At 54.0% G+C, this 26,871-nt stretch overlaps 9 protein-coding genes across 9 annotated transcripts; 2 read left to right on the forward strand and 7 right to left on the reverse strand.

Annotated features, from left to right (window-relative positions):
• Positions 1 to 138: 138 nt before the first annotated feature.
• On the reverse strand, positions 139 to 3,583 carry QC764_122560 (uncharacterized protein; the record flags this gene model as incomplete). Its single annotated transcript, XM_062943490.1, has 3 exons — positions 139 to 2,194; positions 2,261 to 2,877; positions 3,062 to 3,583. The coding sequence occupies 3 exons, from the start codon at positions 3,581 to 3,583 to the stop codon at positions 139 to 141; spliced, it is 3,195 nt and encodes a 1,064-aa protein (XP_062806613.1).
• Positions 3,584 to 5,352: 1,769 nt separating this feature from the next.
• Positions 5,353 to 8,633, reverse strand: QC764_0026390 (uncharacterized protein). The gene is made up of 3 exons (XM_062940125.1): positions 7,477 to 8,633; positions 6,318 to 7,209; positions 5,353 to 6,263 (listed from the first exon to the last, which is right to left on the reverse strand). Exons 1-3 carry the CDS (start codon positions 7,775 to 7,777, stop codon positions 5,741 to 5,743), a joined length of 1,716 nt encoding a protein of 571 aa, XP_062806614.1. The 5' UTR covers positions 7,778 to 8,633; the 3' UTR covers positions 5,353 to 5,740.
• A 561-nt stretch (positions 8,634 to 9,194) lies between these two features.
• Positions 9,195 to 10,445, reverse strand: QC764_122580 (uncharacterized protein). Its single transcript, XM_062943491.1, has 2 exons — positions 9,425 to 10,445; positions 9,195 to 9,369 (listed from the first exon to the last, which is right to left on the reverse strand). The coding sequence occupies exons 1-2, from the start codon at positions 10,392 to 10,394 to the stop codon at positions 9,293 to 9,295; spliced, it is 1,047 nt and encodes a 348-aa protein (XP_062806615.1). The 5' UTR covers positions 10,395 to 10,445; the 3' UTR covers positions 9,195 to 9,292.
• Positions 10,446 to 11,251: 806 nt separating this feature from the next.
• HIS5 (histidinol-phosphate transaminase) lies at positions 11,252 to 13,079 on the forward strand. The gene is made up of 2 exons (XM_062943492.1): positions 11,252 to 11,660; positions 11,717 to 13,079. The coding sequence occupies exons 1-2, from the start codon at positions 11,587 to 11,589 to the stop codon at positions 12,915 to 12,917; spliced, it is 1,275 nt and encodes a 424-aa protein (XP_062806616.1). The 5' UTR covers positions 11,252 to 11,586; the 3' UTR covers positions 12,918 to 13,079.
• QC764_122600 (uncharacterized protein) lies at positions 12,993 to 15,766 on the reverse strand. Its single transcript, XM_062943493.1, has 2 exons — positions 14,507 to 15,766; positions 12,993 to 14,456 (listed from the first exon to the last, which is right to left on the reverse strand). The coding sequence occupies exons 1-2, from the start codon at positions 14,595 to 14,597 to the stop codon at positions 13,165 to 13,167; spliced, it is 1,383 nt and encodes a 460-aa protein (XP_062806617.1). The 5' UTR covers positions 14,598 to 15,766; the 3' UTR covers positions 12,993 to 13,164.
• Positions 15,734 to 19,167, forward strand: QC764_122615 (uncharacterized protein). The gene is made up of 2 exons (XM_062943495.1): positions 15,734 to 18,557; positions 18,615 to 19,167. Exons 1-2 carry the CDS (start codon positions 18,277 to 18,279, stop codon positions 18,952 to 18,954), a joined length of 621 nt encoding a protein of 206 aa, XP_062806618.1. The 5' UTR covers positions 15,734 to 18,276; the 3' UTR covers positions 18,955 to 19,167.
• QC764_122610 (uncharacterized protein) lies at positions 16,080 to 17,815 on the reverse strand. The gene is made up of 3 exons (XM_062943494.1): positions 17,033 to 17,815; positions 16,837 to 16,970; positions 16,080 to 16,775 (listed from the first exon to the last, which is right to left on the reverse strand). Exons 1-3 carry the CDS (start codon positions 17,207 to 17,209, stop codon positions 16,439 to 16,441), a joined length of 648 nt encoding a protein of 215 aa, XP_062806619.1. The 5' UTR covers positions 17,210 to 17,815; the 3' UTR covers positions 16,080 to 16,438.
• On the reverse strand, positions 18,964 to 19,895 carry QC764_122620 (uncharacterized protein; the record flags this gene model as incomplete). The annotated part of the gene is made up of 2 exons (XM_062943496.1): positions 18,964 to 19,274; positions 19,365 to 19,895. 2 exons carry the CDS (start codon positions 19,893 to 19,895, stop codon positions 19,215 to 19,217), a joined length of 591 nt encoding a protein of 196 aa, XP_062806620.1. The 3' UTR covers positions 18,964 to 19,214.
• Positions 19,896 to 20,400: 505 nt separating this feature from the next.
• On the reverse strand, positions 20,401 to 26,338 carry TOP2 (DNA topoisomerase 2; the record flags this gene model as incomplete). Its single annotated transcript, XM_062943497.1, has 2 exons — positions 25,826 to 26,338; positions 20,401 to 25,638 (listed from the first exon to the last, which is right to left on the reverse strand). The coding sequence occupies exons 1-2, from the start codon at positions 25,892 to 25,894 to the stop codon at positions 20,401 to 20,403; spliced, it is 5,307 nt and encodes a 1,768-aa protein (XP_062806621.1). The 5' UTR covers positions 25,895 to 26,338.
• Positions 26,339 to 26,871: the final 533 nt, after the last annotated feature.

Genomic DNA, 26,871 nt, shown 5'->3' on the forward strand with positions numbered 1-26,871 from the left:
AACCGCCTCCCCATGCCTTCTAGGTCATGGAGACATGCTCATTATAATAAAGCCCAGCAATAGAAAATCATCAGCCATGAAACACCACCACTCTCAAAACAGCAAGCCAGCCAGTGTATCACATTCATCTTAGCCAGCTCACCTCCTCCAGCCCCAGAAACCGCCGCCGCCCGTAGCATTGGTGGCGGCAGGCGCCATGGCAGCCTTCTGAGGGGACTCGCCAGGAGCAGGCACAGACGTCGGTCCGGTCGTCCCAGTAAGCCGACCAAACATGCCCATAGCTGCTGCCGCTGGCCCCCCACCGTCTGCCGTGCTGTGGTTCCTCTGCAGCGCTGGTGGTGTCTCGCCCGGAGCCAGCCCAAAGGCCTTCCGGAGCTGCTCCAGCTTCTGCCTCGCCTCCTCGGCTTCCTGTTTGGCGACAGCTTCGGCCGTCTTCGCCGCCGCGAGCTCAAGCAGAAGGGCATCACTCTCGCTGGTTGGGATAGGCGGGGGTGGGGGAGGAGCCACGACGTTCAGGGTGGAACCGGCCGAGTCCCGGTTGGGCTTCTTCTGCATCGTCATCGACGACGCTCGCTTGTTGTAGTTGGGCGGGTGGGATGGGGTAGACCTGCTGCGTCCCAGCTTGAGCTCGCGGAGACCACTTGTACCCGCTGCCGTACCAATCTGGGGGAACCACTCGGCACTGGTCGCGTTAGAGGCTGGCGTGTCGGACGCCCTGGTCCGCATGCCATGTATCTGCCGCTCGAGGCGCTGCTTCTCCTGATGTAAAGTTCGGACATGTGTGTGGCTCTCCCTCAGTTGCTCTTTCAGAGAGGAGACCTCCTGCTCCGCTTCATGAATCTTGCGTTCGTGCTCTCGTGACCTGGACACCTCGTGGGATAACTGTTCTTTCGCTCGAGCCAGCTCGTCTCGAAGTTGTGATTTGGTCTGCGCCATGGACGACCGTCGGTTGACCACCGAGTCGCTGAAGCGAAGCTCGACGATATCGAGCAGGTCGGATAGCTCCTCCGAGGTGGGCTTGACTGTCTCTTCACCCTCTTCCGAGGTTGGCTCAGTCGAGGCATCTCGAATGGTGTCCTCGCTATCGACACTGGACGACAATGCCGCCGAATCCTCGGCGCCCGCCTTTTTGCGCAGGCCGTCCAGCAACGATCGCACTGCCTTTCTGTCCTCATCGCGGTCTTCCTTTTCCTTTTGTAGCTGGCTGGCCAACAAGGCATGGTTCCGTTGCAGTTCGCTAAGGGCTGTGAGCAAGTCTTCAATCTGGCTGTGAAGTTGCTTGTCCTCCTTGCTGTTATTGGCGCCGCTCGAGAAGACGGCGGGCGATGTCTTTTGCGGCGCGCCCGTCACGGTTGAATCGTCAGCGGAGCTGTCCCGCGAGACGGACGTTGCTTCGGTAGATACGGAGCTGAGGACGCTAGCGGCAGATGAAGTAGTGGACGAGCCAACCTCCATCGAGTTGAGGGTGGATGCCAGGCTCTGCTTCGACGTGCTTCGCCGAAGCATGCTCAACGGACGCGACACGGCGCCCAGGCCGGGATTGAGCGTGGTGGTAGTGGTGTTAGCAGTACTGGTGTTGCTGGATGCGGAGGCGGCTGCCGCAAACGTGGCAAATCGCGGTGTTGAAGAGGAAGCCCACAGGCGACCCAGAAAACGGGAGGCTGCGGTGGTAACATCCGACACCTGTTGCGCTGTTGCATCTGTGGCACGGGGATTGGCGCTTGGGCTAAGGTTAGCTTCTCTGTACCCCTGCTCCAAGGCTGCCAACCGGGCTTTGGTGACAATTTCAGACAGCGCAGCAAAATCCTGGACAAACTCGTCGGCGTTGTAGTTGTAGCAGTCCCATAGCCCGCGCGATAGGAGCAGATGCATCACGTCCTCGAGCTCGGTGCAGGCCAGAATGCGCGCCTGGTTCTTGCGCATGAGCGACAAGGCGACTCGCATGATGGTCTCTGACGCCCCCTCGGCAAAGATCACATCGTAGATGCGAAACAGCATGGGCAGGGGGCACGTTACGGCGAAGAAGGAGAGGAACCACTGTGAAACATAGGCGGGTTCGACTTGCAACTCGTCCAGATGCGTCGACAGAGTGGGCAGATGCTGGCGCAGCAGCTCTCTGAATTGGTAGATGCGGACATGCAGCCCTGACAAATCGGGAACGAAACAATGGCGCAGATCGTAGTTCTCCATCAACCTAGTTTTGAGTGCCTTAGTTAGTCCAAATACTCCGGACGAATCGGTACGATTCCTGTTCCCTTACCTGACCAGAACACAGAATGCCTGCTTGTCGCCCATGTGCATGAGCAAGGGGCCGACCAGAAAGGCGAGCCCTTGGCAGTACCCAATCTTGGTGTCATAGAGACTGAAGCACTTGAGTACCCGACCGAGCATTCGTTGGCCGTCGCCTTCGGGATCCCTAAACATGTCCACACCTGGAAAGCTTCGTCCAAGATCCTTGCTGATGACGCCCTCATAGGGGCTAGACTCGCCAGACAACCGTTCGAAAACCTCTTCCAGGGCACTGTCGCGGGCGCCGGCCATGCTCTGCCAGACAACACCCCGCAGCGGCGGTGGGATGCCCTTCCTGACCTTGTTGGACAACAGAGTTGGCAGGCGAGCAGCCGTTTGCTGAGGGTCTTTGACCAAGGCGAGGTAGAACTCAAGCTCGGTCATGGGCGTCGGCGGCAACGTCGAATACCGGAGGGCTGGAGGGGTCGGCCCGGTGACCATTTTCCGAAGCTGTGCCATCGAGGGCGGTCTCGGGTGGCTCTCTCGCAAGTGTTGCTGTCGCTCAATGATCTTGACCTTGATGCTCTTCGGATTGGTCGCGATTCTGTTGTTTTCTTGTTCCAGCCGAGCAAGCAGCGAGGCGGTGGACTGTAGAAAGAAAGTCTTGTGTTAGCCTCGAGCAAAACAGTGCAAAAAGAGATGTAGCTGTGATGAGACAGTAGGACGGTGTGGGACGGTGAGACAGTCCAAAGACACGGGAGAATTTGATCCTCGTTGCTCGGTGCAAGTCGCTCGTTTCCTGGGACTCTTTGTGATTCGGCTTTGCACCTACCGCTTGTGCGTTCTGTTTGTTTCTAGCCTCCATATCTTCTGTCGCCTGAAGTTTGTCCCAATCAACCGCGTCGGAGCCAGAACTCGACCTCGAATCATTGGCAACATCATCCGAGCGTCCCTCCTCAGCTTCGCCCAGCTCATCTTGCAAGCTGGGTCCCTTCTTCTTGCGAGTATCGGGTTCGAATATCTCCGATTCACTATCGTCATCGTCATCGTCCTCCTCGTTCAGTGTTTCGGCCATGGTCTTGCTCGGGGCGTACTCGGCATCATAGCGAGGAGGGATTGTGCTCGGCGGGACGGCTGTATTCACCGTCAGGGAAGGGGGTTCGGAAAGGCGAACTGTCACGAGCGAGTCGTGGTCTCGTGCCTTTTCCTGCATCTCGAGAGGGATCGGCTCGGAGGTGGTTCGCTCGTGGCCCGTCTCGTTCGTCGTCGGCGTAGTCGCCATGGCTGGCTTCATAATCTTCCGCGTGCTCGGCAGCCGCTGCTGCTCATCTCCCTCGATTCGGTCGAGCTCCATCCCGAAGCCTCGACCCTCCTGATCTCCCACAAGCTGGTGCAATTGTTCCAAGTTCCAAAAGACAGGAAGGAAATATTTGGCCAATTATCTAGCCCAAAACCGAAAAGAGTCGCTCAATGGTGCTGTCCCTGGTCCGTTCCGAGGAAAAGCGGCTCTTCCCTGTGAATATGCCCCCAAAACTTCCAGTTGGTGAATGGCCAACAACAACAACAACAACAACAAAAAAAAAAAAAAGGTACCAACTACCCCCAAGGCCTCGTTTGTTCGTTTCGTATGATTAGGAATTAGTGATTAGGTTCCTTTTCTCGGCTTTGCCGCCGTCTGGTCTCGGCTGTCCCTGGTTCCTCCCAAAGTTTTTTGTTTGTTCGGCCTTGCTTCTTGTTCCAGAAGAGTTCGGAGGCGGACGTCGAAGCTTGAATAGGGAAAGAATAGAGACTGAAGGGGGGCACGGTACGGCAGGGATGGCTTTGCAATGGGCGACAGGGCGGGAAGGCGAGACCGCGTGAGAAGTGGGAGAGTCGGTCGAGATCTTCAAGACTCCGAATTGGCCTGCTTCTTGGCACGCGACACTGTTGATGGGGCTCTAGCTGTTCTTTGAAGTTTCATCGAGGGGGCCGACGATGCTGAAACAGTACTGTGCGATCACAAGGTGACCCGCTCCCCACGCCTGCAACACTTGGTAAACACAGCAGCAGCGGAGCCTAAAGCTTCAGAAGCTTTCGCCAGAGAGGACCGGCACTAGAAAGGAGCGACGAGATATGGCGAGTGGAGAGCGGCGATAACGACACGATGTGAGCTCGAGAGGGAGGCAGGAGCAGAGCAGCCGCTCACGATCGAATCCAAATGGGATCAACTGCGAACCGTGGTGGCCTGGCTCAGCTTGGCGAAGAGGCAAGACCCCCGAACCCCTGGATTTCATGGATCAATGCAAGATGATTGGATGCTTTCTTCTTCCCTGGTCCAGGCGCGCTCTCTCACTGGTCCAATGGGGAAGCGCGACAGCGGGGCATTATGAATTGGCTGCCATTTCATAAAGGGTGATTCCTCGATTGAGACCTTATCATCACCACTCACCAGTCAGGGGTTTTGTTGTCGTGCCATAATTGTGCCTCCCTATTGATGTGGCCCAAATTTATTCGGGCAGCACAGTTCTGTTGGAGAAGGGAGCTCCTGCTCCCGAACACAAAGAAAAAAAATATCATCCAATGGCTGCCGTTGAGAACCGGTGAGCTACCAAACTGCTACCAATCAGAGTAGGCGGCTGGGAAAGGGAAGCTTTCATCCCGCTCATGCATGCATGCTGCAGGCGGACCAACTCGCATCTTTGGCTTCAAGACTCGCGATGTGCCAACTGCAGATTCCACCGCTACTTTTCTTCCCCTCCGGCTGTCCCAAGGTACAGCCAAATATGAACAACGGGTCGCTGAAGGCCACCGAGTAACAAGCCCAGTGCAGTCAAACGTCCCCGCAACCAAAATTCGGGTTCCTCTTTGGTGGCCTTCGTTCATCGGGCCTGGCCCTTGACCGCATTTGCCGCACAAGTCAAGAGTGTAGGAGGAGACGTAGTCTTGGGCTCAGACATCGGATGACATGTGTAATGTTCCCACGTTGCGTGACTGGATCTCGGGGATTATTCACAAGCAATGATGGTCCCGATGAGAGATCGCCGAGGCCTTTAAAAACAAATGTCCAATCTGGCCCCTCCACAGCAGTGGTCGGCAAGGTTGGCAAAAAATACCACCCATACTATTATATAGATCTATAACAGTCGAGTCGTCGAACGCCCCTGCTTCTCATTGTCTATAACGTCCTGTCCCATGAATACGCACAGCTTATGATTACAGAAATACACATAACCAACCCACTCCTTTGCCCACTTCGCATTCCGCCGTGTTCAAACTCCGCCAAAAGATCGGTTTTACTCCCATAACACCATTTGCAACTGGCGCTTTACACTATTGATCCAAGACATGATCGCAACAGAAAATAGGGAACACATGTGGAGAGGATCCGGACACGCAACCGTGGACATGCTGTCATGCTAATATATACCCCGGCCTGCTCTTTCTTTGACCCACGGTATAACTTTGCGCCTGGTACACGCCCCCCTCAACACCTATCACATCACAATCGTACAGCTTTGGTTCCTAGCTCGCGTCACTGGCCAGCAGGCTGGGTTTGCAAAAGAGGGCCTGGGCTGTTGGCCATCTGCGGTGTCCTGTAAGCCGTTGGACCAGGAGCAGGGCTGCTGTGGTTCGAGCCAAATCCTGTAGCTTGGCCTGGGCCTTGAGCTTGTGTTTGGGCTTGAGCCTGTGCTTGCGCTCGAGCATACACATTAAGTTGCCCGTTGGGGATCGCGCCAGGAGCAGCAGGATTGAAACCCGGCCTCATAGCTGGTGACGCTTGAGAACCTGGTTGCTCTCTTTTAGGGTCGACACCAGGAAAGAGTGCCTGAAGCTTAGCATAGAGTTGCTTGAGTCCCTCAATTCTCTGAAGACGATCGGCGCTTGGATCCAGCGGTCGTTCTAGTACATCGTCTGGAGAAGCCGGGGGTAATTTAAGCTTCAGGGTCGTACTAAGTGGTGGGGCTGTCAAGAAAGGAGCCGGGAAAACGGCAGTAGCTGGGTTTCTTTGGATGGATGATTGATACTGGAAGTTTACTTGAAGCCTCTTCATGCAGCTGGGCAACAACAGGTTAGATCAACTCCTTGCGGTCTGCCCAAGGGTAACATACTGGTTGTAGTCTTCCTTCACCAGCCGTTCCTGCTCAGCATAATCTACTCCAGCTTCCGGAGCCGATTGTGCTTCCTTCTTCAATTCGAGCTGGGCGTTGGACAGCTGCATGGATTCGTAGAGCAGTTCCGTATTGATGTCGAAAAGAATCTTGACCCGCTCTTTGTCCTGCGGGTCTCCACCGGGACTTTGAGGTGTTGACAACCTCGAAGTACCATTTACTTGTTGACCCTGTCCATTAGCGGGAAAGGTTGGCGTTTGAGGCGTCATGGCTGCTGAGCCAGACTGCTGCTGCTGCGGTTGACCTTGGGGTGGCTGCTGCTGCTGCTGTGCTTGGGACGGCTGCTGTTGCTGCTGCTGCTGTTGCTGTGGTGTTGGCGGCTGCTGGGGCTGTTGTAACTGATGGGATGGTGGCTGTGGAGTTTGAGATTGAACTTGAGCCTGAGGCTGGACTTGGGTTTGGACTTGTTGTTGTTGTTGCTGTGGTGGGAGAGGCTGGGATGGCTGACTCGATTGTTGAGATGGCGGTTGTCCCTGCTGTCCCTGTGGTGGATTCGTGGGCGTCTGACTCCGTGAGTTGCTCTGTGTCTGCTGAGGAGTACCATATTGAGTTGGCTGGGAAGCCATTGAAGTAGCCGGTGTGTTTTGCGACGGGTTGAAAGGACGCTGAGGAGTTGAGGTGGGCATCCCGCCTGCATTCGGGCGGTTTGGATGCATACGCTGCATCATAGGTTGCTGTTGTTGCTGTTGCTGTTGCTGAAGACCAGCATTCAGCTGATATTGGTTCATCGGCCCGCCCATCATAAAGTTGGCTGGAAGCTGCGGCTGAGGGGCTGCTGAAGAAGGTATTCCAGCCCCGTACGGCGAGGACGTAAAGGGGGCCTGGTAAGCCACTGTCGCGTTACTGGCGTCAGTCTCCGTGGTGACATGAAGAGTGAATGGTAGGTTGGCAGTGTATGAGTGTGGGAGTGACACGGAATGGGCTTCGGATGTCGAGAGGCGTTGCGGCAACTGCTGAGCCATGGCTCTCAGGTCACCACGCGCGAAGGTCTCTGTCGGGTAGGACAAAGACGACAAGGAAACGGGCAGAGAAGGAAAGTTTGCCAGACTGACGGGTGGCTGGACGTCATACGTAGGAAAGGCATAAAAGGGGGGCTTACTCTGACCATTGGCACCAATGTGCGGCATGGCGGCATTCTGCATCATTCCTGCAGGACCAGCACCTCCCATCATGGCCGGGTTATTGTGACCTCCAGGAAACGGGCCGCCCTGACCCTGTTGTATGGGGAATTGTTGTTGCTGTTGTTGCTGCTGCTGCTGCTGTTGCGCGTTATACATCATCTGCTGTTGCTGCTGCTGCTGTTGTTGTTGTTGTTGTTGCTGCTGTCCCTGGTTTGGTGAAGGCTGCAATTGCGCGCCCTGCGGTGGGGCGCCGTTAAAGCCATACTGAGCTGAGTACATAACTTTCTATCAGGCTGAGGAGACTCGAGCCAAGAAACAGGGCAAGGCGACAGAGGAGACTTCCCGAGGGGGGTACGCCAGGGGAAACGTGAGCGGACTGGGCGGCGGATGGAACGGCGATAGACGTGTCGTGGACCAGATCAGTGGTTGCGGCTGCCGGTGTGGGGTAGGGCCATCAACATGAACTTCCAACTTTTGGTATCTTTCTCCGTTAACGACAGACTTGTGACAGCAAGTACCTGGGTCCCCAGTCCACCGAGATGTGTACGGCTGGGATGTGACGGCAGGTATGTCTCTAACGCAAAGCGCGGAGCCGACCGGGCAGCTCAGTCAGGATGAGATGGTATGTAATAACGAACGCGATCGAGAGCGGATGGGGATTGGGTGGGCAATCCGAGAGCTTCTCTGCGCGTCTGCCGCTGTGCCCCAACAATACCAAGAGGCAGCACCCAAGCAAAGACCAGCTGGCCAGTGGGGAGGCGCGGAATTGCTACGGGTAGACAGGCTATCAAACGTCTGAAGCGCCAGACAAAGATGCGATGGACAGGGCCGATATGGGATTCCAGGTTGGTCTATGCCCACCTGTGTGTCGCGATCCTTTTTGGGACGAGACTGATAGAGAGATCCCTCCTTAACCCCTGAGAGGTGGCACTGGGGGGGACAAGCAACCGGAGATAGGTAACGAGGGAAACCGGGGGATTGGGCAACTGTAGGTCCGACGCCAGAAAAAGGGGGGGCGCTGCCCGAAGCACAAAGGTTAAAGTAAAAATAAGTTTATGTAGGGCAAATGGCTGCTAGGAATGGCTGTTCTTTGCGTATCGGTCGCGCTGGGTGGCAGGCGGGCGTCCTGTGGGCGACGGGTGTTCGGAGAGGGGGAAACCTGAAAGTTTTGCGTGTTGCGAAATCACGGGACCCGAACGGCACACGGCAAGGGCCCCAAAAGTGTGGGCCCAACCTTCAGACGACAGCCACGCTAATCCAGATTCGTCTTTTGTGCGACCCTAAATGTGGACACTTCTGCATCCACCAAGACAGACATCACCGAGAATAGCCCCACACTCCACCAGGACAGATGTACATAACTTGGACTTGAAGGTCAAGGTTGTGTGATCTGAGCTCGAAAGGCCGCAGATCTGGATGCTAAGAGTGCTACTATCTTATGCTTGAGAATAACATATATGGATCATCTGGACGACCCTAATCGCCTCTCGAGTCTTGTCTTGGTAAGCAGGTGAATGCTGACCAAACAAGAGTTAGGTAGTTGGTTTTGGCTTCATTTTAAACGTTCAAGTTGCATTACAAGCCAGCGAGGTAGGCATCGTGCCTGAGGGTGCTGGTACCCTGTAGCCAGCTGTTCATCGGTCTTGGTGGGTACATAGTGCCCTCTCACACCTCTCTCCTCATTGAATTGATCGTTTACAATTGTCATGTTTGATTAACCATTCTCTCCTGATGAGGATCATTGGATATACAAGTATGCATTTGGTGCCCCTCTGCGTTTTGTCCTTTCGTCCTTTACTTCCTTCCATACCGGGTCCCGTATTTGGACTTTCCTGAAACAACATCAAGGAAGTGATCCGCAATGATTTCATCTATACAACAGAATTAGCACATGTATGACCCTCAAATGGTAGGGGCTCAGCTCACCTGTCTTGGTCGAAGGATGCAATTCATCGTACCACAAGAAACCAGACAGGCCACCGAGAGCTGTCTGGTCGACACAGTCACCCCCAGTCGACGAGCAATGGCGGTAATAGCCCGTTACGTTGTAGGGAGCGTCCAAGAAGCTCTGTGGTTGGTTGTAAATGTCGACCAACAAGCTGTGAACATCGAAGAGGTCAAAAGTTGCCTTTGGCCAACGCGACTTGATGGCCACTTGAAATGGGACGCCGTAGTCAAAGATAGTGTTGACGTTTGTAGTGTATTGCTTGATCTTTTGGCCGTACTGTGTGACGTTGTAGTTCGTCTTGGTGTTCCAGAACTGGCTGTCTCCAGTCCCACCATTGTCCGGGTGTGCGTACAGCGGCGAGAGCTCAAGAGGGGCTTCGTTCAGCAGAACGAACCGTCGGCCTCCCGTCTTGTAGATGGTATCAAAGACGGACCAGATGCAGTCCACAAAGTCGGAAATCGTGGTCCCGGGAGCTTGGGAGTCAGAAAGGAAGGCATCGAAACCGAGGTCGTTGGTTCCGATCCACAGGGCATACACCGTATTCTCGGGTGTCCGGTTAGGGAAGATGGACTTGAACTTGACATCTGCTGTGAAAGATGGGATCTCATCTTCTAGCACTGAAGGGAATGACCGGCCGATGAAAGCAAAATCACGCTCGACGATCTTGTTGGAGCATGTCGCGCCGCTGACAGCATAGTCGATGAGCCTGGCACCAGCATCCTGGGCCGCAAACTGAGCCCATGTGAGACCACCGCTAGCCGTCGTGTTTGACACCGAGTGATACTGGCCCGGGGGAGGTGCTTGCCCGCCATTGTTGATGTAGTAGCCTAGACGGCCGTTGTCGGTATAACTGTCGCCAAAGGCGACCAGATTATCGAAGGACTTGCGGCCACGGCTGGCGGCCGCAATAGAGGCAGAGGCGCCGGCGAGAATGATAGAAAACCGCATGGCTAGCCGTTGGATGACGTGTGCGCGAGAGGACAAAACAGCAACGCCAATAGAAACATCGACAACGGGGCCATGACAAGCATTTTATGTGCCCAGCAACCCTTTGCTGGGCAATCTATCGTCCCATTCACCCGGTACAGGGAATACTATTCCGCTGCAGGCTATATTGCTGTCCCACTTACGCGAGGAGACGGGGGTGACATCGGCTCGGGATGGGAGGTCCGGGAATGGCGGCCGGGCGACTAGTACGGACCACCCGCATCGTGATGAGCAAGGGGAACGAGGATTCAACACCATTTCTCAGGAGTTCAAAGCGAAAAGACCCAAGAATTTGTCAGCTAGCCTATGGAAATGCTGAGTCGGCACGGTGTTGGCCTGGTAACATGACACAACTTGCAAGTTGTGACGGGTGAGCTCAGTCTTGGGACTCGATTGAACTGAGGTGGCCGCACAGCAGGAGGGCGAAAAATGTGAAGTGAATTTTTGTTGGCGCTAGCATCTGAAGCAGTTCTAACAAAACATAGAAGGCTGGGGTGATGTGTAGAGAATGGGTATGCTGATGGGAAGGCTCTGGGCGGGGGACAAGATCCCCGGCTGCTGCTCATCATGGATTGGCCAATCATCGTCAAGGATTGCACCGGCTGAATGGTAACAACCGAAGACCTGATCAAATATTCATGTGTCGTCTGGCACTGTTATGGGGAGGAAAATCTGCAACTGAATCGGCAGACTTGCAAGAGTTGTAATCCATTTAACAATGTTTGATTGCAGTAATTCACTTGTTCTCGCTTTCTGGTATTTGGATGTGAGCGAGACTCATAATTGTGTGAGGGTTGGGGCTAGGGTTAGTTAGGGTGGGAAGAATCAAGGCTGGTGAAGCGATCATCCAATTGTTGTTAGAAATGTGACGAAATCAATAATGATCAGGAGATCGATTTATTTCACTCTGGCTCCTATTTCTGTTCCAAAAAAGTTGCGTCGTCGTCAGCTTCAAAAATCACCTCTGGTGGGATGGTTTGTTTGGAGGGCCCGCCTTCCGGAACCGGGGCTGCAAGATATTTCGCCCTGACTCCTTGCCGTTAATGACTCCTCAACCTCACTTGAGCGCAACTCACTGGGAACGCACTATATAAGGATATTTGAAGATCCAAAACTGTGTTTACCTCATCATATTTGGCGATCAACACTCAAAATGTCGCCCTTCAACTTGGAAACTTGCGCTAGACCAAACATTTTGGCCCTCGAACCTTATCGCTGCGCACGAGAGTGAGATTCACCCCTTGGACTCATGAGCGCACTATCACTGACACCCAAAACAACAGCGACTACAAAGATGACGGCACCAACGTCCTTCTCGATGCCAACGAGAACGCCTATGGCCCCCCTCTCCCTCCGTCCATCACAGGCCTTGTTCAGCCCCAATCCGGCCTCGGTCCTGTAATCGACCTCCCCGGCCTCAACCGCTACCCAGACCCTCACCAAGTCCCCCTCAAGCAGCTCCTCTGCAACCTCCGCCAAACCCACGTCCACACCCAAAAGAAGCTCTCCCCAGCCAACCTCTTCGTCGGCGTCGGCTCTGATGAAGCCATCGACGCCCTCATCCGCGCCTTCTGCCGCCCAGGTCAGGACAAGATTCTTGTCTGCCCGCCAACCTACGGGATGTACTCCGTCTCGGCCCAAGTAAACGACGTCTCCCTCGTCAAAATCCCCCTCCTCCCGGGTCCCGACTTCCAACTCGACGTCCCCTCCATCCTCTCCGCCCTCTCCTCCCCCGATGCAAGCACCATCAAGCTAGCCTACTTCTGCTCCCCGGGTAACCCAACCGGCTCCCTCCTCTCCAAATCCTCCATCGGGTCGATCCTCGCCCACCCAACCTGGAACGGCGTCGTGGTCGTCGACGAGGCCTACATCGACTTCGCGCCCGACTCGGCCTCCCTCGCCGAATGGGTCGTCGAGTTCCCCAACCTCGTCGTGATGCAGACCCTCTCCAAGGCGTTCGGGCTGGCGGGTATCCGTCTCGGTGCTGCCTTCACCTCGCCCGGAATTGCCAGGCTTCTCAACGCGCTCAAGGCTCCCTACAACGTCAACAACATCACCTCCGCGATCGCAGAGTACGCCCTCTCCCCCGCCGGCCTGGAGGTCATGAGGGCGAACAAGGCTGCTCTGCTGGAGCAGAGGGACAGGTTGCTGAGGGAGATGCCCACGATCCCCGGCGTGGGCAAGCTCATGGGCGGGACCGAGAGCAACTTTTTGCTGTACGAGATGCTCAACAAGGACGGGCAGCCGGACAATGCTGTTGCGCTGGCTGTGTACGAGGGTCTGGCGGAGACCAAGGGCGTGGTTGTCAGGTTCAGGGGCAAGGAGCACGGGTGCTTGGGCTGCCTGAGGATCACGGTTGGCACCGAGGACGAGGTGACGAGGTTCTTGGAAGCCATCAAGAAGCAGCTTGAGCAGGTCCGGGGGATGGATGTGCGAGGCGATGAAGAGGAGAAGGAGAAGGCTGCCAGTGCCGTTGTTGCGTAGGGTTAGACTACTTGAATGTTCCAGACTCGGATTGAACGTCACTGGAAAAAAAACACACAAAATGAATCACCAGAAGACCATCTAGTTTTATGTATCTGCATGTCTGTATGCTTTTCCCCTGCCTAATGCAATAGATTCCAAGATTTCCTCCAGGCCACATGTTTAATGTGGCCTGCAATGCTCAAAAGGTGAAATGTAAATACAACGAAGAAAGTAAGACACGCCATCACCCCACCACCCCAAAAGTCTACCACCACCCCTTCACGGGAACAGTCCTCCTTCTCAACGCACCCGAGGTTTGCGTCCCGGCCTCGGTCTGGGAGCCCGCCGCCGAGTCCGATTCAGGTGTCGGTGTTGGTGCTGGACCTGAAGCCGTCTCAGAATCACCCTTTACGGCATTCTGATCAGCAAACGCCCTCACAGTCTTAATTTCGCCCCCCTTCAACGGTGCTTCCGCGTCCAAAGCCAATAAGCCCTGAATCGTCTCCAGCGCGGACATCTCCTGGCCCAAGCCCGGGTTTCCATCAAAGGCACCGGTATACCACTTGTGGCTGCACTGGGTCCCGCTCGCACCGCCTGTGCAAGTCTTCGCAGCCGCCTCGACCGAAGTATGCCACAATTCTTCGATCGCCGGCTTGATACTCGGAACATACCTCGCGGCCGCATAGACAAATCTCGAAAAGTACGCCTTGAAGCTCCTCATGTCCTGGTTGCACTTGTCCACCTGCTCGCACGCGTGCTCGTACATGATGTTGGTGGCGTTCTCAAACGGGCTGAAAAAGCTCCTGCTCGCCTCCACCATCCTCTCCGTCCTCTCGGTCCACTTCTTGTCCTGGGTGACGTCGGCCATGACGGCAGCTCCGTAAATGTAGATGCTGGCAGAGTAAGAAAACGTGACCGGGTTGGTGTCCTTGCAGTCCTTGCTCGCATGGGCGCCGTCGTAGACGTTTCCAAACTTGTCAATCATGCCGATGGCTTCCGTCCAGTCCCAAACCTTTTCCGCCCAGTCACTGTACGTCTTGTTCCCGGTGGCGCGGGCCAGTCTGGCCGCAATCTGGAAGAAGCCGCCGTTGCTGACGGTGTTTTTGTAGTCGAGTCCGTTCGGGTTTGAGGCAAAGATCTGCCACAAAAGCCCACCCTGGCAAGCAGTGGTATTCCACCTGCCAGCCAGCGAATCGAAAATGTTGGCACCCATATCCAACCACCCGGGAACATTCGGGTCTGGCTGGGGAAAGTTCCTCTCCGCGGCGGCCATGACAGACATTCCCCAAAATGCTTGATCGTCATTACCTTCTTGGCCAAAGTGAGTGGGGAGCATGTAGTCAAAGTCGGGGCCAACCTGATCCAAGAGTCCCCTTGCGATCAGCTTGTCGTAACTGTGGTCGCCCGTATAGTGAGAGTAGTCGAGCATGCTGCCCATCAGGGCACCGGCTTGCCACCAGTAGTAGGGCTGAGGAAGGTCAACAAATTTCTCAGGGGTGCCCGAGTAGTAAGACATGGCGTTGGCGGCGACGGTTTTGGCAACGCCCTTGATGGAGACTTTCAAGAAATTAGCACTCCCGTCAGGGCAACGATCATGCAATACGTACGTGAATCAGAGATGTTGAGCTCTTTCGGCGCAACGGCAGATATGATGACTGCCGGGACCGCTACGGGTCTCACATACTTGACAAACCTCATGGTGAGTTTGTTGCTGGAGCCTTGTGGTGTTCTTTGAGTAGTTGCGTCTGTCCGAGGACCAGCGGATGATATCGAAAGGAAAGTGGCTGCACAGCAGATAAAAGCAAAAATCGAAGGCGAGCAAACTCGGCGAAAAGGTAACGTCTTGTTGCTATCGTCTGTGTTGAGAGTGGCGTGGTTGACGATTCAGCAAAGCACCGTGACAGCGGCAACAGCAAAGTACTCTCGAACGATTCTGTGTGTTTCCCCGGGTGACCGAAATTCGTGGACTATTGTACGAAAGTGGTACAATAGAAAGTGAACAGAAAATGAATAGAGCAATAGCCTCGCGTTGCGGGCAATTGAAGTGAAAAGAACAATACCAAACGAAGGTTGGTGATCAACACACACACACCCACACACACACTCGGTCGTCAGCAAGCTGTTGACAATATGAAAGGACAAGCTTGGACTTGGAGAACAGATGAAAAGGTCCAAACGGCCGGGACCTGTCAACTTTTAAAAAGAAGATCGGATGCAACAAACCATCTCACCGTTCAAGGTTGCATCCCTGCTGCAAGAAGAAGGAGTGACCCATCACCACGGCCGATCTCCTTCTTGCGGCGCCGAGCACGGCTTTGGGGGAGGTGTTGTCGTCTCCTGCGAGCCAATAGGGCATCTTGAACCCTGTCTCCCTGTCAATGGCAACCCCCACTGCGGGTAAGCCTTGCAACCCCTAGAATTAATTTAGCATGTTTCGTTTGCTTCGTGCACCGACTGGTGATTCCAAGACTGTGCACATGGAAGCTTGACCAGGTTGCCGAGGTTTTGAAGGGTCCAGTATGTCTTTCAGAAGCGCGCGCGTTTGTGCGCTTGCTAGGCGAGAGACCCAGGCACAGAGAAGGCTTGTCTAGGTGATTTCAAATATCAGTTTACGAGAGGGGTTTGCCTGTGGGTAAGTTATGCAAAGGGCACAGCAGAAAATGCTGCCTTCGAGAACCTTGATGCCCAGGGCACCTCAGCTGTGTTTGTGTGTTCCATTGACAATTATGTGGCAAGTGAAAGTTTGGCACTATCACCTAAAGGTGTACCAGTGTTACGGGCGTCCCCTTTCAACCTCTCATTGTCAGGAAAGTAGCTGATGGTCGGGAAACACAGGTGAATTGTCTGCCATGGTGGTGTTGAAGATGTTGAACCTGAAGTCGGAGCATTTTGATGCCAAGCTTACGATGCTCCTGCGGGGCAGCGGGTGATCAGGGGCTTTCAGTTGGACAGGCCGTTGATTGGCTGCCAGCTCACGCCACGTTTCTTAGGCTGGCGTTTCTCCAAATTCTGAAACACCACCTCCAGTGAAATCCGAACGGCTGGCCAACAGATCAGCGGACCTTGCCGCGCACGCTGTGGACAAAATAACTGACACTCCAAAAGTCCTGAAACATACCTCGAAAGTTGAAAGCTATCAGTGTTGATAGTATATTACACGTGCAACCAACTAGCAGTTGCAACCACCCTGTCCACGACGTGCCGCGCGACGGGGCGAGTCCTCTCTGAAGCTGACAGGTGCTGCCAAGTGGGTCATTCTCGCCTTGCATCTCCAGCTGAAGAGAGGTTGTTGAGATGGCTCAGGGTGAATAGAAAGAGAGCTCCGTATCGAAGTAGGTGCATAAAAACCCGGAATATTTCCCGTCCCTATATGTTTCTGTACAACCTCGGAACTACATGCGACTCGAAAAAAGGGGTATCCGTACTTCTTTGAACCAAAAGTGAAATCGGGGAACAAAAACACCGTGCCGTGTATCTCCACCGGCCCCGATCCATAACCGGAGCACATAAAACCATCAAACGCCCGTTTCCGCGCCCCTTTACATGAATGTCAGAACAAACAAAATAACAGCCCCAGATGAGACGCCCGACAACCAGCTAGCTCTCACCGGGTCCAGGCTAAAACCGGCGCCCTTGACAGGTGAGTTCGTTAACGATGCTGCTGGTGTCCCGTCAATGTCAATCGTGTTGGGTAACGGACCCGGTGTTGTCAAAGTCAACGCGCCCCATGTTACCTCGGGCGTCGTGAAAGTCTCCGTCCACACAGTCTGCGTCGGCCCCGTGATGGTGCCCTCCCAATGGTTGACCCCGAAGGATGACGATCCTGTGCAGGTTGCGGCCGTTGTGCCGTCCAAGCTGCATTCAAGTTCGGCCGTTCTGTCACTCAGTTAGCCACTTTGATCTTTCGGATTCAGAAAACCATGGCTCGCAAACGGACAGTGTCCCAGGGGCCACGCCACCATATTTCAAAGTCCCTGGCCCTTCTGTGAAGACAAAGGGAAGGTCGCCGGCAATCTGACAACTTGGCGCCTTCTCAGCACAAAAGACCGTGTAGGTTGTTGCGGATTGGTCCTGAACAGTCGATTAATCAAAATGCTCCATCTCAACCTGGATTTCTCAATCAAAATACGTACACTGCCAATGATGCTGCCGCGAAGAGCAGCCCAGTGAGCCTCCCCGTAGCCGGGTATGTAAACCGATACGGTGGATTGGCCGTGTGCACCAGTGATTGCATGCGCTATCACAACCGTGGTGCAGATCCAGCAAGAGACTCGTCCTCCCCGGCGCCGTTCCTCTCGCCGAAATCTCATGATGTTTTGGAGGTGTGGCAGAGCGGTTACGCTTTCGATTTGGCAGCCATCGCAGCAACAGGGATATTCACAGAGAGAAATGGATTTTTTGGAAGGAAGAGAAGAGATGGGATTGTCACAACTCGATCTAGAACGGCAGGACAGTCATGCCCAGACCTGCGCTGTTTTGTCCGGACGATGGGAATTGCGTTCTTGGCGTTGGCGGCGCTCTTGGCGAGGGGGGGCTTCGCCAAGACATACCTCTGAGTTTTTCGTGTCGTCCAGATATAGTCGCCAAGCCGCACATCACGATGCTGCTCTTCGGGCGGTGACTTGCTTCTGTTTAAGACGAGCGCATCTGCATTGAAGTCGTGTATCTGTCGTGAACACCACATGGTTCTGCAAAATCCATGGCTTGCTGTAAGTGCCCGAACAGGTGGGTTCCAATGGGCGTTTGGCAGGGGTTGCGACAACAGTCGGCTTCAGGCTACGGTAGCTCCGACACCGATCTGAATCCTAACAACATCAAACGATCACCCGATCATTTTTCCCATGTAGCTTTTGGTTCTGGCACTTGTCGATCTTTGATATACCTCAGGGCAAAGCTGTAAACAAGGGTTGATTTTCTTGCCGTCGATCATCACCGCCAAAGCAACTTTGCTGCTGTATAAAACACGGGATGCGCTGTCAATCAGTTCCCGTACCACATCCAGAGGCGGGATCGCTTGCTTTTTGCTTTGCTACCTCCTTCTCTTCTGGGACTCCCAACCGCAATTTCTGTAGACCAGATTTGTGGACCAGCCATGTTTGAGGGTAGGCATAAAGTCATACAGGGATCATGTGTTGCTGATTGATGGCTTTCCCATTGAGCGGTTTGCCCGAAATCCGGACGATTTAGTACAAGTAATTTCAGCTTCAGGGAGGGACGCGTTTGGCTGGGGTTGATACCGAATACGGAGCAAGCTGCCTAAAAGAGGTGGATATACGGTCTTAGTATCATATTTCTATAGCCCTTCTTCCATCTTAGGTTTTTACGCGTCTTCTTCTTGCTTTGTTTCGCCTGCATCTACTGAATTGAAGTCGTCACCATGGTTCGCGTTACTACTGCCTTGCTGGCCTCCGCCGGTCTCAGCACCATGGCCTCGGCCCAGGATGTCGGAGCGGCTACCACCTCAGTCACCTCTCTCTTCCTTCCCGGCTTCGACACGCAGACCATCTGGGCTTCTGTCATCACTGCCCAGCCCGCGGCGGCAACCTACTCACTCGCATGCCCTCCCGATGCCGATTCCAACGACTGTGGCCTTGGCACAGGCTTGACTATTGTTCAGGGGGAAAGCACCTTCTCTATTGACATGCGCGGAGAGTCTGTGTAAGTTCTGTTATGACCCTTCACCCCCTGTACCGAACCTTTGCTTACATTGACTAGCACACAGCAATACGATTGCAATCTCGTGGGCAAAGAAGCCAAGTGTTATGGCTCCATCATCAGCCCTGGCGGGACTGCTCTGTTCCAGCAAGTTGCAGGTGACTACCAGAAGGAAATCCAAGCCGTAACAATCACGGCCGGCTTGGAGAAGTTGGATGTTGAGGCTGCCACTACCAGTGCCTCCGGCACTGGCGCTGTTGAGACAGGCACGCAGACCACAACCCAGACAGAGGACGCTGCCGGCTCTACGAGCAGCAGCACAGCTGGTGTCCCCCAGATTACCCAGAATGCCATCATGATGGGTGCTGCTCTTGTCGGTGCCGGCGCGATGCTTCTCTAGGGGACTTGCCATGGAAACACAGATCTGTTCGCTGAGACGTTTGCGATGTCTCTGGTTGTGTAAGAACGAGGATGCATGTAAATATGACCGTCAATAATTAGAATGGCCACCCCGGCCTGCTATGCTATGTTCAAGGACGAAACCAACCGCACATGCTCAAGGATGAGAACAACCCCCTATGCTCAGCACCACCTACTGTCCAATCTGATAGGACATTCCATGGGAGACCCCTTTAACGGCAAACAACGACCTCAGCCTCTCTAAAACAACCGGTCCTCCCTCCCATCCTGCCAACTAGTACAGTTGATACACCTTGCAGCCTGTTTTGTGAACCCCCGTTAGCCAACAACCTAACAACCCCAAAAAAAAAAAAACAAAAAAAAAAAAAAAGAGCTCAAGAGTAGACTCACCTTCTCACTAATACTCTTCCGACAATACCTGCACCTAACAGTACGTTTGATGATCGGATCCTTCGAAAAAAACTGATATGTCGCCGCCATCCCATACAAGCTCATCCCCACACCAATAAAATTAATCAACCTGCTCAAGAAAAAGCCATAAGCCATCACCACCGCCCCGTCCGCCTGCGCCTGCTTCAAAGTATTATACCCCCCTTCCCCCTTATAATTCGACCCCCCTTTCAACACGGCAAATTTCTCCTCCAGGTTCTTGTTCAGCGGCAACAACACCGAAATTGGCGGCAGCAAAATATCCGTCACGAGCGAGGTCACAAGGGCGGTGAACATGGACGCGATGATCAGACCGAACGCGATCTCGAGCACGTTTCCCTGGAAGGCAAAGTCGATGAAGCCGTGCAGGAAGCGATGGGCTTTGGCCCGCCCACGGTCCAAGAGGTCATCGTCCTCGTCTCCGTCGTGCGAGGCGCTGCGGCCTGGCGGGGGGGAATCGGTGTACGTTCCTTCTGTGGTGAGGCGGGGCATCGTGGATCTTTGGACCGTATATATATATGTATGTGCCGAGAAATGCAGGTTTTGGGGAAAATGAGGATTGTTGTTGAAAGTATCGTGAAGTGAGGCAAGACGTTAGGTGTGAAACCCAAACGGGGGCTGCTCCTTCGACGTCACTGTTTCCTGATTGGGGCCACATAAGGGAGGTGCGGGGAGCAGAATCTTGGCAACTTCTGCCCCTCAAGATTGATGTTGATACGCTTTGCTTGACAATACACTACCACACACTTCATGACCGCGATCATGCGTTCAACCAAATGCCATGTTGCTATTACACATACACACCACAGTAGACCGACAACTTGCCACAAATAACAAAAGAAAGCTGCCACCCCGAAACGTCCCACAATTCCCAGCTTCACATAACTTGTGCTTAACCCGGTGCAACTCTGACTCCCATATAAACTGTGAACCATGTGATCCCCATTATGAACAAGAAAGCTAGGAACTCGAGTATTTCTCCCCGCTATCATCAAATCTAATCGCTCATGTCGAAATCATCGCTTTCGTCATCCCCACCACCGCCACCTATCGAGTCATCCTCATCGCTGTCAATTACAATCGGCTTCTTCTTCACGGCTGCGGCACGACCAGGCCTGGCCTTGGGCCTGGCTGCGGGAGGACTATCTGGGGCATCTTCCATAGCCTCATCGCCCTCATCGTCGCTCAAGCCTTTTTGAGCCTTGGCCTTCTTAGCAGCATACGCCTTCGCAGCTGGTGAGAGATGTGGTGCCTTGGGCTTAGCAGCGGCTGTTTTGGCGGTCTTGGTAACAGCGGCCTTGGCCTTGGGAGCAGTTGCCTCATCCTTGTCCTTAGTGCTCTTGCTGCCGGCAGGACGTCCACGCTTCTTGGCCGGTGCTGGAATGACACTGAGAGGGGCCTTTGCCTTGGATGCTGCCTTGGGAGCAGGTTTGGCAGCGGGAACGTCGTCGTCTGATAGGAAATCGTCCAAGTTATCCTCCTTGGTCTTCAGGGGGGATGACCTGGCGAGCGCCTCGTAATTGGTGTCGTCGTGGTCGTCCAAGTCGAGACTGGGCTTAGATGGCTTGGACTTCATCTTGGGGAGAACTGAAGTATCCCCACCTCCAGAATGGGACATGGCAAACAGACTAAGCCTGCCACCGCTGCTGCTCGAAGCTGGAGCTCCTATGCCCTTGACCATAGCACCGACATCACCGAGCTTCAAGCTGTCGTCACTATCCGAATCATCGCTGAGCTTATACATCGGTTTGGCCTTGGCTGCGGCTGCACGCTTGGCTGGTGGTTTCGCCTCAAAGTCCTCTTCAGAGTCATCATCACTGAGCTTGTAGGATGGCTTTGCTTTGGCCGCGGCCGCGCGCTTGACGGGCGGCTTCTCCTCCACTTCCTCGTCCGATTCGTTGTCGCTGAGCTTGTATGACGGCTTCGCCTTAGCTGCTGCTGCTGCCACGCGCTTGACGGGCGGCTTCTCGGCCACGGCCTCCTCGGATTCTGAAGCCATATCCACATCTTCATCTACTGAAGGTTTACCCAAATCCATAAAGTCCTCGTCCGAGTCATCAGATACCACATACTTAGACTTCGCAGCAGCCGCGCGCTTGGTACGACCGTTGGTTGCTGTGGGAGCCTCCGACTCTTCCTTCACTTTAGTGTTGATGGGCATTGCCTTCTTACCCAAGAGGGCAAAATCGTCATCAGATATCCCACCGCCCGCTTCAACATCTGGCAAGGTTTTGTCAGCGACAGGCTTCGGCTTGGACTTTGCCTGGAACGCCTCGGCAAACCGCTGCTGGGTTTTCTCCGTCTTGATAGGCACAGGAGCAGCCTTGACGGCCTTGGCCCTAGATTTCTTCTCTGGCTCATAGGCGTCGTCATCCTTCCGACGGCGGCCTCCTCCCTTCCCTACACCGAGCTTGTCCGACTTGCGGCGGCCCATTCTGCGAATGCCGGTGGCGATCTCATCGTCCAGCTTCAGCTGCGTTTCCCACTCCTCTTGGAAAGCATCCAAATCCTTGACCCAAAGGTCCTTCTCACTCAGAGCCTGCAGTTCATCATGCTCCGCCTTCTTGGCCGCAATCTGGTTTTTAAGTCTCTCAAGACGCTCGCTGGTGAAAGACCAGACAGGCATCGAAAGCAGGTAGTCGTAGTCGCGAGCGCCTCCAGCGGTGTCGTCATCTTCGGCCTCTTCAGCAGCCATTTCCTCGTCAGGCGACTTGGCCTTCTTATCCTCCTTGGGAGGGAATGCCTCATAGTCGCGGTCACGAAGCTCCTGCACCAAGACAGCCTTCTTCTTTCGGTTGACCACCATCTTGTTGTCGATGATTTCCGTGATGAAACGGTACTGGTTCTTGAGCTTCCGGTAATCGGCGTGGTACACCTTGAGCCAATGCTTCTTGCGCTCTGTGTACATCTTCAGGCGGTAGTGGTAGTATTCCTCCATGATCTCCTCCACCTTGTCGTATTTTCTGATCTTGCCCTGAGTGTCAAAGGCCACCAAGTTTGTTGTGGAGACGGTAGTGGTAAGCTTGAACTTCTCCAACAGACCTTCCCTGAGGGCTGCCTCTCGGTGCTTCTCGTCCATGTCAATGATGAAATGGACCGTCTTGTGGTCGTTGAACTCCTTGTAATCCTTGATGAAGGTCGGTGTCTTGTCGTTCTGGATGATGTCCTCAAGCTTAGCCTTGAAGTCATCAGTCCACATGCGGATTGGCAATTCAGTAACGTGGATCTCGTTGGGGTTCTGCTCATCTTGCCTGATAATACCGTTGAAACGCCACTTGTTGGGCGCTTCCTGCTCCGGAGTTCCTTTCCAACCACGCCACCATGGTGCCATGGGGACGAAGGGCTTCTCCTCGGTATCGTCAGGGTCAAACCTTCCCATCCGGCGCCTCAGATTCTCCACTATGTGCATGGGGTGGTAGTTGGGAATCGAAGTACTCCAGCCGGTACCAATACCGTCGGCACCATTGACCAAGACCATTGGTAGGATCGGAGCATACACCTTGGGCTCGATCATGTTGCCGTCGTCGAACTGGTACTCGAGATTGGGCTCGTCAAGCTTGGAGAAGACCTTGCGCGCAAACGGGGACAGTCTCGTGTGAATGTAACGAGCGCTGGCAGAATCTTTTCCACCAGAGAGTCGGGAACCGAAGTTGCCGCTAGGTTCTAGGCAGTTGACGTTGTTCGAGCCGACAAAGGTCTGAGCTAGACCAATGATTGTCTGCTGCAGAGATTGTTCACCGTGATGGTAGGCGGCTTGCTCGGAAATATAACCGGCAAGTTCCACAACCTTCTGGTCGTTGACAAGATTGCGCTTGAAGGCAGAGTAAATGACCTTGCGCTGACCAGGCTTGAAGCCGTCGATCATGGATGGGATCGATCGGATGTTGTCAGCCATACTGAACAGAATGAATTCGTTCTGGAGGAACTGGGAGTAACTAATTCTCTGAGCCGTAGAGTCGAGGAAGGTTCCCGGAACAAAGTTGCCCAACCATTCTTTGCGAGCATCGGCCTTCTTTTTGCTGAAGATCATGTCAAGCATCTGAGACTCCTCTGGCTTGAGTGTCTCGAATTCTTTGAGATGGCGATCCAGATCAGTGAAGTAGACTTGGGCGTCTTCGTTCGAAGAACTACCCAACCCCTTCAAGTACTTGTACTTCCACTTCCGGAGTTCATTCTTGTTGTTCTCTTTCCACGTCTCATACTCGACGAGGTTGAAGAACGACTTGGGACGCAGAGGTTTCTTTGGGTTTGTGCCTTGCCACACCTTGACGACAGGGGTGATGAACTGCTGGAAGAAGTTGGGGATGCGCAGCAGCGAAGGAAACTGAACCTCAAGGAAGTTGATGAGCAAGCCCTTGATATGACTGCCGTCCAAATCCTGATCGGCCATGATCATCAAATGGCCGTATCGGAGACCCCTGGTATCGGTGTACACTTGCTTGTGCTTCAGACCCAGGAACTTTTTGATGTTTTCGATTTCCTTATTCTTCATGATCTGCTCGGTCGATGCGTCACGCACGTTCAGCATCTTTCCACGAAGAGGGAACACGCCGATGCGATCCGGATCCAGGACAGCGCGACCAGCAACGGCCAATGCTCTGGCAGAGTCACCTTCCGTCAAGATGAGGGTACACTCGTGGCCACGCTTGGTGCCCGCCAAGTTGGCGTCGACAAGCTTCTCGTTGCTCACACGAGCACGCTTGTTGCCGTCCGATTTTGCCAGCATCTTATCCGCTTTCCTTTCAGCAAACTCCATGATGTTGGCGATGACTTCAGACTTCTGGACCTTCTTGAGAAAGGCATCACTCAGGATACACTTGCTACCAAAGGCACTAACTTTGGTCGTCAGTTGCTCCTTGGTCTGAGAGGTGAAGGCAGGGTTGTCGACCAAACAGTTGATGAAGATGAAGATGTAGTTGCGGAAGTTGGCCGGCTTGAGACCATGGCCCTTCTTCTTCTTGTTGAGCTCCTTCAGAAGGGCTTCGGTGATTTGATCGGCAATGTAGTTGACGTGTGTACCACCCGACGTTGTGGCGATATTGTTGACGAAGGACACTTGTTGGAATGAACCATCTGACACAGTGAACCCCACCTGCCACGTTCTGCCCTTGTCCCTGACCTCCTCATACTCTACATTCGCAGCAGTAGGTTTCTCGCCTTCGGGAACAACGTCACCCCGCTCGGCAGCGATTGATTTGGCGTATAGCTGGCAATAGCCCTTGAACTTGGCGATCTTGAGTTGCTCCCCGTTCAGCCAGACTTTGACGCTGGCCATGGTGCCTGCCATGTCGTACACACGGCGGTACATGAGGGCTTCCAAGTCGTCATCAATGCCGTTCTCCATGCCAAATCTCTTGTAGTCCGGAAGGAAGGTCACTCTGACGAAGTCGTTGGTCTTGTTGGCTGTGATTTTGGGCTTTTCCATCTTGGACATGTTGTCGGTCCAGGTCTGCTTGTATCGCTTGCCGTTGACGCTATCCTGGCACTCCAGAGTGAACTTCAAACTGAAGATATTGGTAAGCTTCGCACCGTAACCGTTGCGACCACCGACCGTCTTCTTCTCATCATCGTCGTAGTTCGAACCGGTGAGAAGGTGACCAAAGATAAGCTCGGGGATATAGCAGCCCTCCTTCTGATGCATCTCAACCGGGATTCCCTTGCCGTTGTTCTCGACTGAAATCTCACCCGTCTCGCGATCGACAGTCACCTTGAGAAAGGTCATGGAGGCATCGCGCTGGCTGTTGTCCGCGGCGTTGACAAGGATTTCGTCAAAGATCTTGTAGAGACCAGGAACAAAGGATACAACACGATTTTCCATCAATTTTTCCGTCTTGTTGAAAACCCACATCTTTTGGTCGGTGCGTTCAACGGACCCGATATAGGTATCGGGGCGCTTGATGATGTGCTCGAGCTGCGTGAGCTTCTGGTATGTTTCGGTGGCGGATTTGGAGGACTTGGAGGCAGCTGCCAGGGCTGGCTCATCGTCGATCAGCATGCTGTCGTTCTCGATCTCAGCCAGTGGCTTGCCACTGGACTTCTTCGCCGGTGCCTTCTTCTGCTTCTTAGCCATCGGAGGAGTGCTGGAGAGAGGCCTATCGTCATCGCTATCATCGCTATCCGGCTTCGTTCTCTTCTTGGGCGCCGCCTTCGCCTTGCCGACCGTGAGCTTGGTTTGGACCATCTTGGCAGCTTTCGCGGCAGGCGCTTTCTTCGGCGCAGCCTTAGCTTTTGTTTTCTGTAGCAGATGTTGTTAGCTTTGCTGTTGCTTGCGCTTGTATTGGTAGAATAGCTCAGTATTCAGAGTTGGTGCTTCAACTGAGCGATCCTCTGCTGCCGCCGAGTTACCGCTGGGTAACCAGACTAGATGCAGTCTGCAAAACCAATTCAAAGACGAAGGGAAGGGCTCCAGGAAACATACGTACCACCTCTGGTGAGTATCCGTCAGACTCGCTTTGGGCAGTGTCAAAGACGGACTCCACGTCTGAATCCATGTTGGCGATGACCTGGGAGGCGCGTTCCTCAAGTCGCGCGTCGCAAAGTCTTTAGCGCAACGTGAAAAGGGGCGGCAGAGGGAGAGCAAAGGCTTTGTTCTTTGGTACATGCAAAATTCGAAGGTGGAAAAGGGTCGAAATAAGACGAAGTCTCGACACCACACGACGTAACAATAGCGAAAAAAAGAGATTCCGGGAGAGGCCTCGATCAACTCGCCCAGCGTTTGTCGTCGAGTCGAAGGGAGTAGGCAAAATGAGAAGGAATGGAGGGGTCGCGTCACAAGAAAGAGTTAAGAGGAATTGTTGTGGCGAGTGTAGCCGGCCGCAGGTAAACAAAGTCGTCGTTGTGCGTGGTCTCAGTGGTGGGTGTACTGCGAGCCTGCTGTGCGTTGTGTTCAATATTTCGTAGGGCGAGTTTTCCTCGACTAGGGTCTTCAATGCCGTGTCCAGGCACCATACGCGAACGAGACGCGACTTCCTGCTGAAAGTGGGGTCGGGACTTGTGATGCCTCAGGCCTGGCAAAACAAGAATCAGTAGCCCCACTTCTGCCAAGTTTCAGGAGCACCCAAGTGTCTGGCAGGTGGTAGATGACAAAGAGGCAACGGAGCCTTCCATCTAATGACTAGCCAATCATTTTACACAATTCCTTTCACCCATCTAGGCACAAACCACGGGCAACTGAAGAACGAACGACATTCCATTTTTCAGTTCGACACTTTCCTGCCGTGATTCATCTTCCCGAGCTGGCCCTAGTGACCCAAAGGGCCTCAATGGAAGGAACTGCCAGAAGGCCCCAAAAGATGGATAGCCAGATGACCCTACCGTGGAGGCACCAACGAAAATTTGCGACTTCAGCGTCGACACATGATGCAGATGAATTTCCAGGTTCCCCCCCACCTCACCTCAGTGGTCCCAGCTTCCGAGTTGTTTGCTCAGATTTGCAGTTCTTTGGCGAAATCCGGAATCGTACACGTCT

This window comes from Podospora pseudoanserina, chromosome 1 (genome assembly GCF_035222485.1).
Source record: "Podospora pseudoanserina strain CBS 124.78 chromosome 1, whole genome shotgun sequence".
Taxonomy (NCBI): Eukaryota; Fungi; Ascomycota; class Sordariomycetes; order Sordariales; family Podosporaceae; genus Podospora; species Podospora pseudoanserina.

Coding starts and splice junctions, on each gene's coding strand:
- QC764_0026390 (XM_062940125.1), bottom strand. CDS start 7,777: ATGTACTCAGCTCAGTATGGCTTTAACGGCGCCCCACCGCAGGGCGCG. Junction 7,210..7,476: donor CATTGGTGCCAATGGTCAGA/GTAAGCCCCCCT, acceptor GTAACGCGACAG/TGGCTTACCAGGCCCCCTTT. Junction 6,264..6,317: donor GTGAAGGAAGACTACAACCA/GTATGTTACCCT, acceptor GTTGTTGCCCAG/CTGCATGAAGAGGCTTCAAG.
- QC764_122580 (XM_062943491.1), bottom strand. CDS start 10,394: ATGCGGTTTTCTATCATTCTCGCCGGCGCCTCTGCCTCTATTGCGGCC. Junction 9,370..9,424: donor GCATCCTTCGACCAAGACAG/GTGAGCTGAGCC, acceptor TCTGTTGTATAG/ATGAAATCATTGCGGATCAC.
- HIS5 (XM_062943492.1), top strand. CDS start 11,587: ATGTCGCCCTTCAACTTGGAAACTTGCGCTAGACCAAACATTTTGGCC. Junction 11,661..11,716: donor CCTTATCGCTGCGCACGAGA/GTGAGATTCACC, acceptor CCAAAACAACAG/CGACTACAAAGATGACGGCA.
- QC764_122600 (XM_062943493.1), bottom strand. CDS start 14,597: ATGAGGTTTGTCAAGTATGTGAGACCCGTAGCGGTCCCGGCAGTCATC. Junction 14,457..14,506: donor GCTCAACATCTCTGATTCAC/GTACGTATTGCA, acceptor ATTTCTTGAAAG/TCTCCATCAAGGGCGTTGCC.
- QC764_122610 (XM_062943494.1), bottom strand. CDS start 17,209: ATGAGATTTCGGCGAGAGGAACGGCGCCGGGGAGGACGAGTCTCTTGC. Junction 16,971..17,032: donor GCGGCAGCATCATTGGCAGT/GTACGTATTTTG, acceptor TCGACTGTTCAG/GACCAATCCGCAACAACCTA. Junction 16,776..16,836: donor GGCGTGGCCCCTGGGACACT/GTCCGTTTGCGA, acceptor ACTGAGTGACAG/AACGGCCGAACTTGAATGCA.
- QC764_122615 (XM_062943495.1), top strand. CDS start 18,277: ATGGTTCGCGTTACTACTGCCTTGCTGGCCTCCGCCGGTCTCAGCACC. Junction 18,558..18,614: donor GACATGCGCGGAGAGTCTGT/GTAAGTTCTGTT, acceptor TACATTGACTAG/CACACAGCAATACGATTGCA.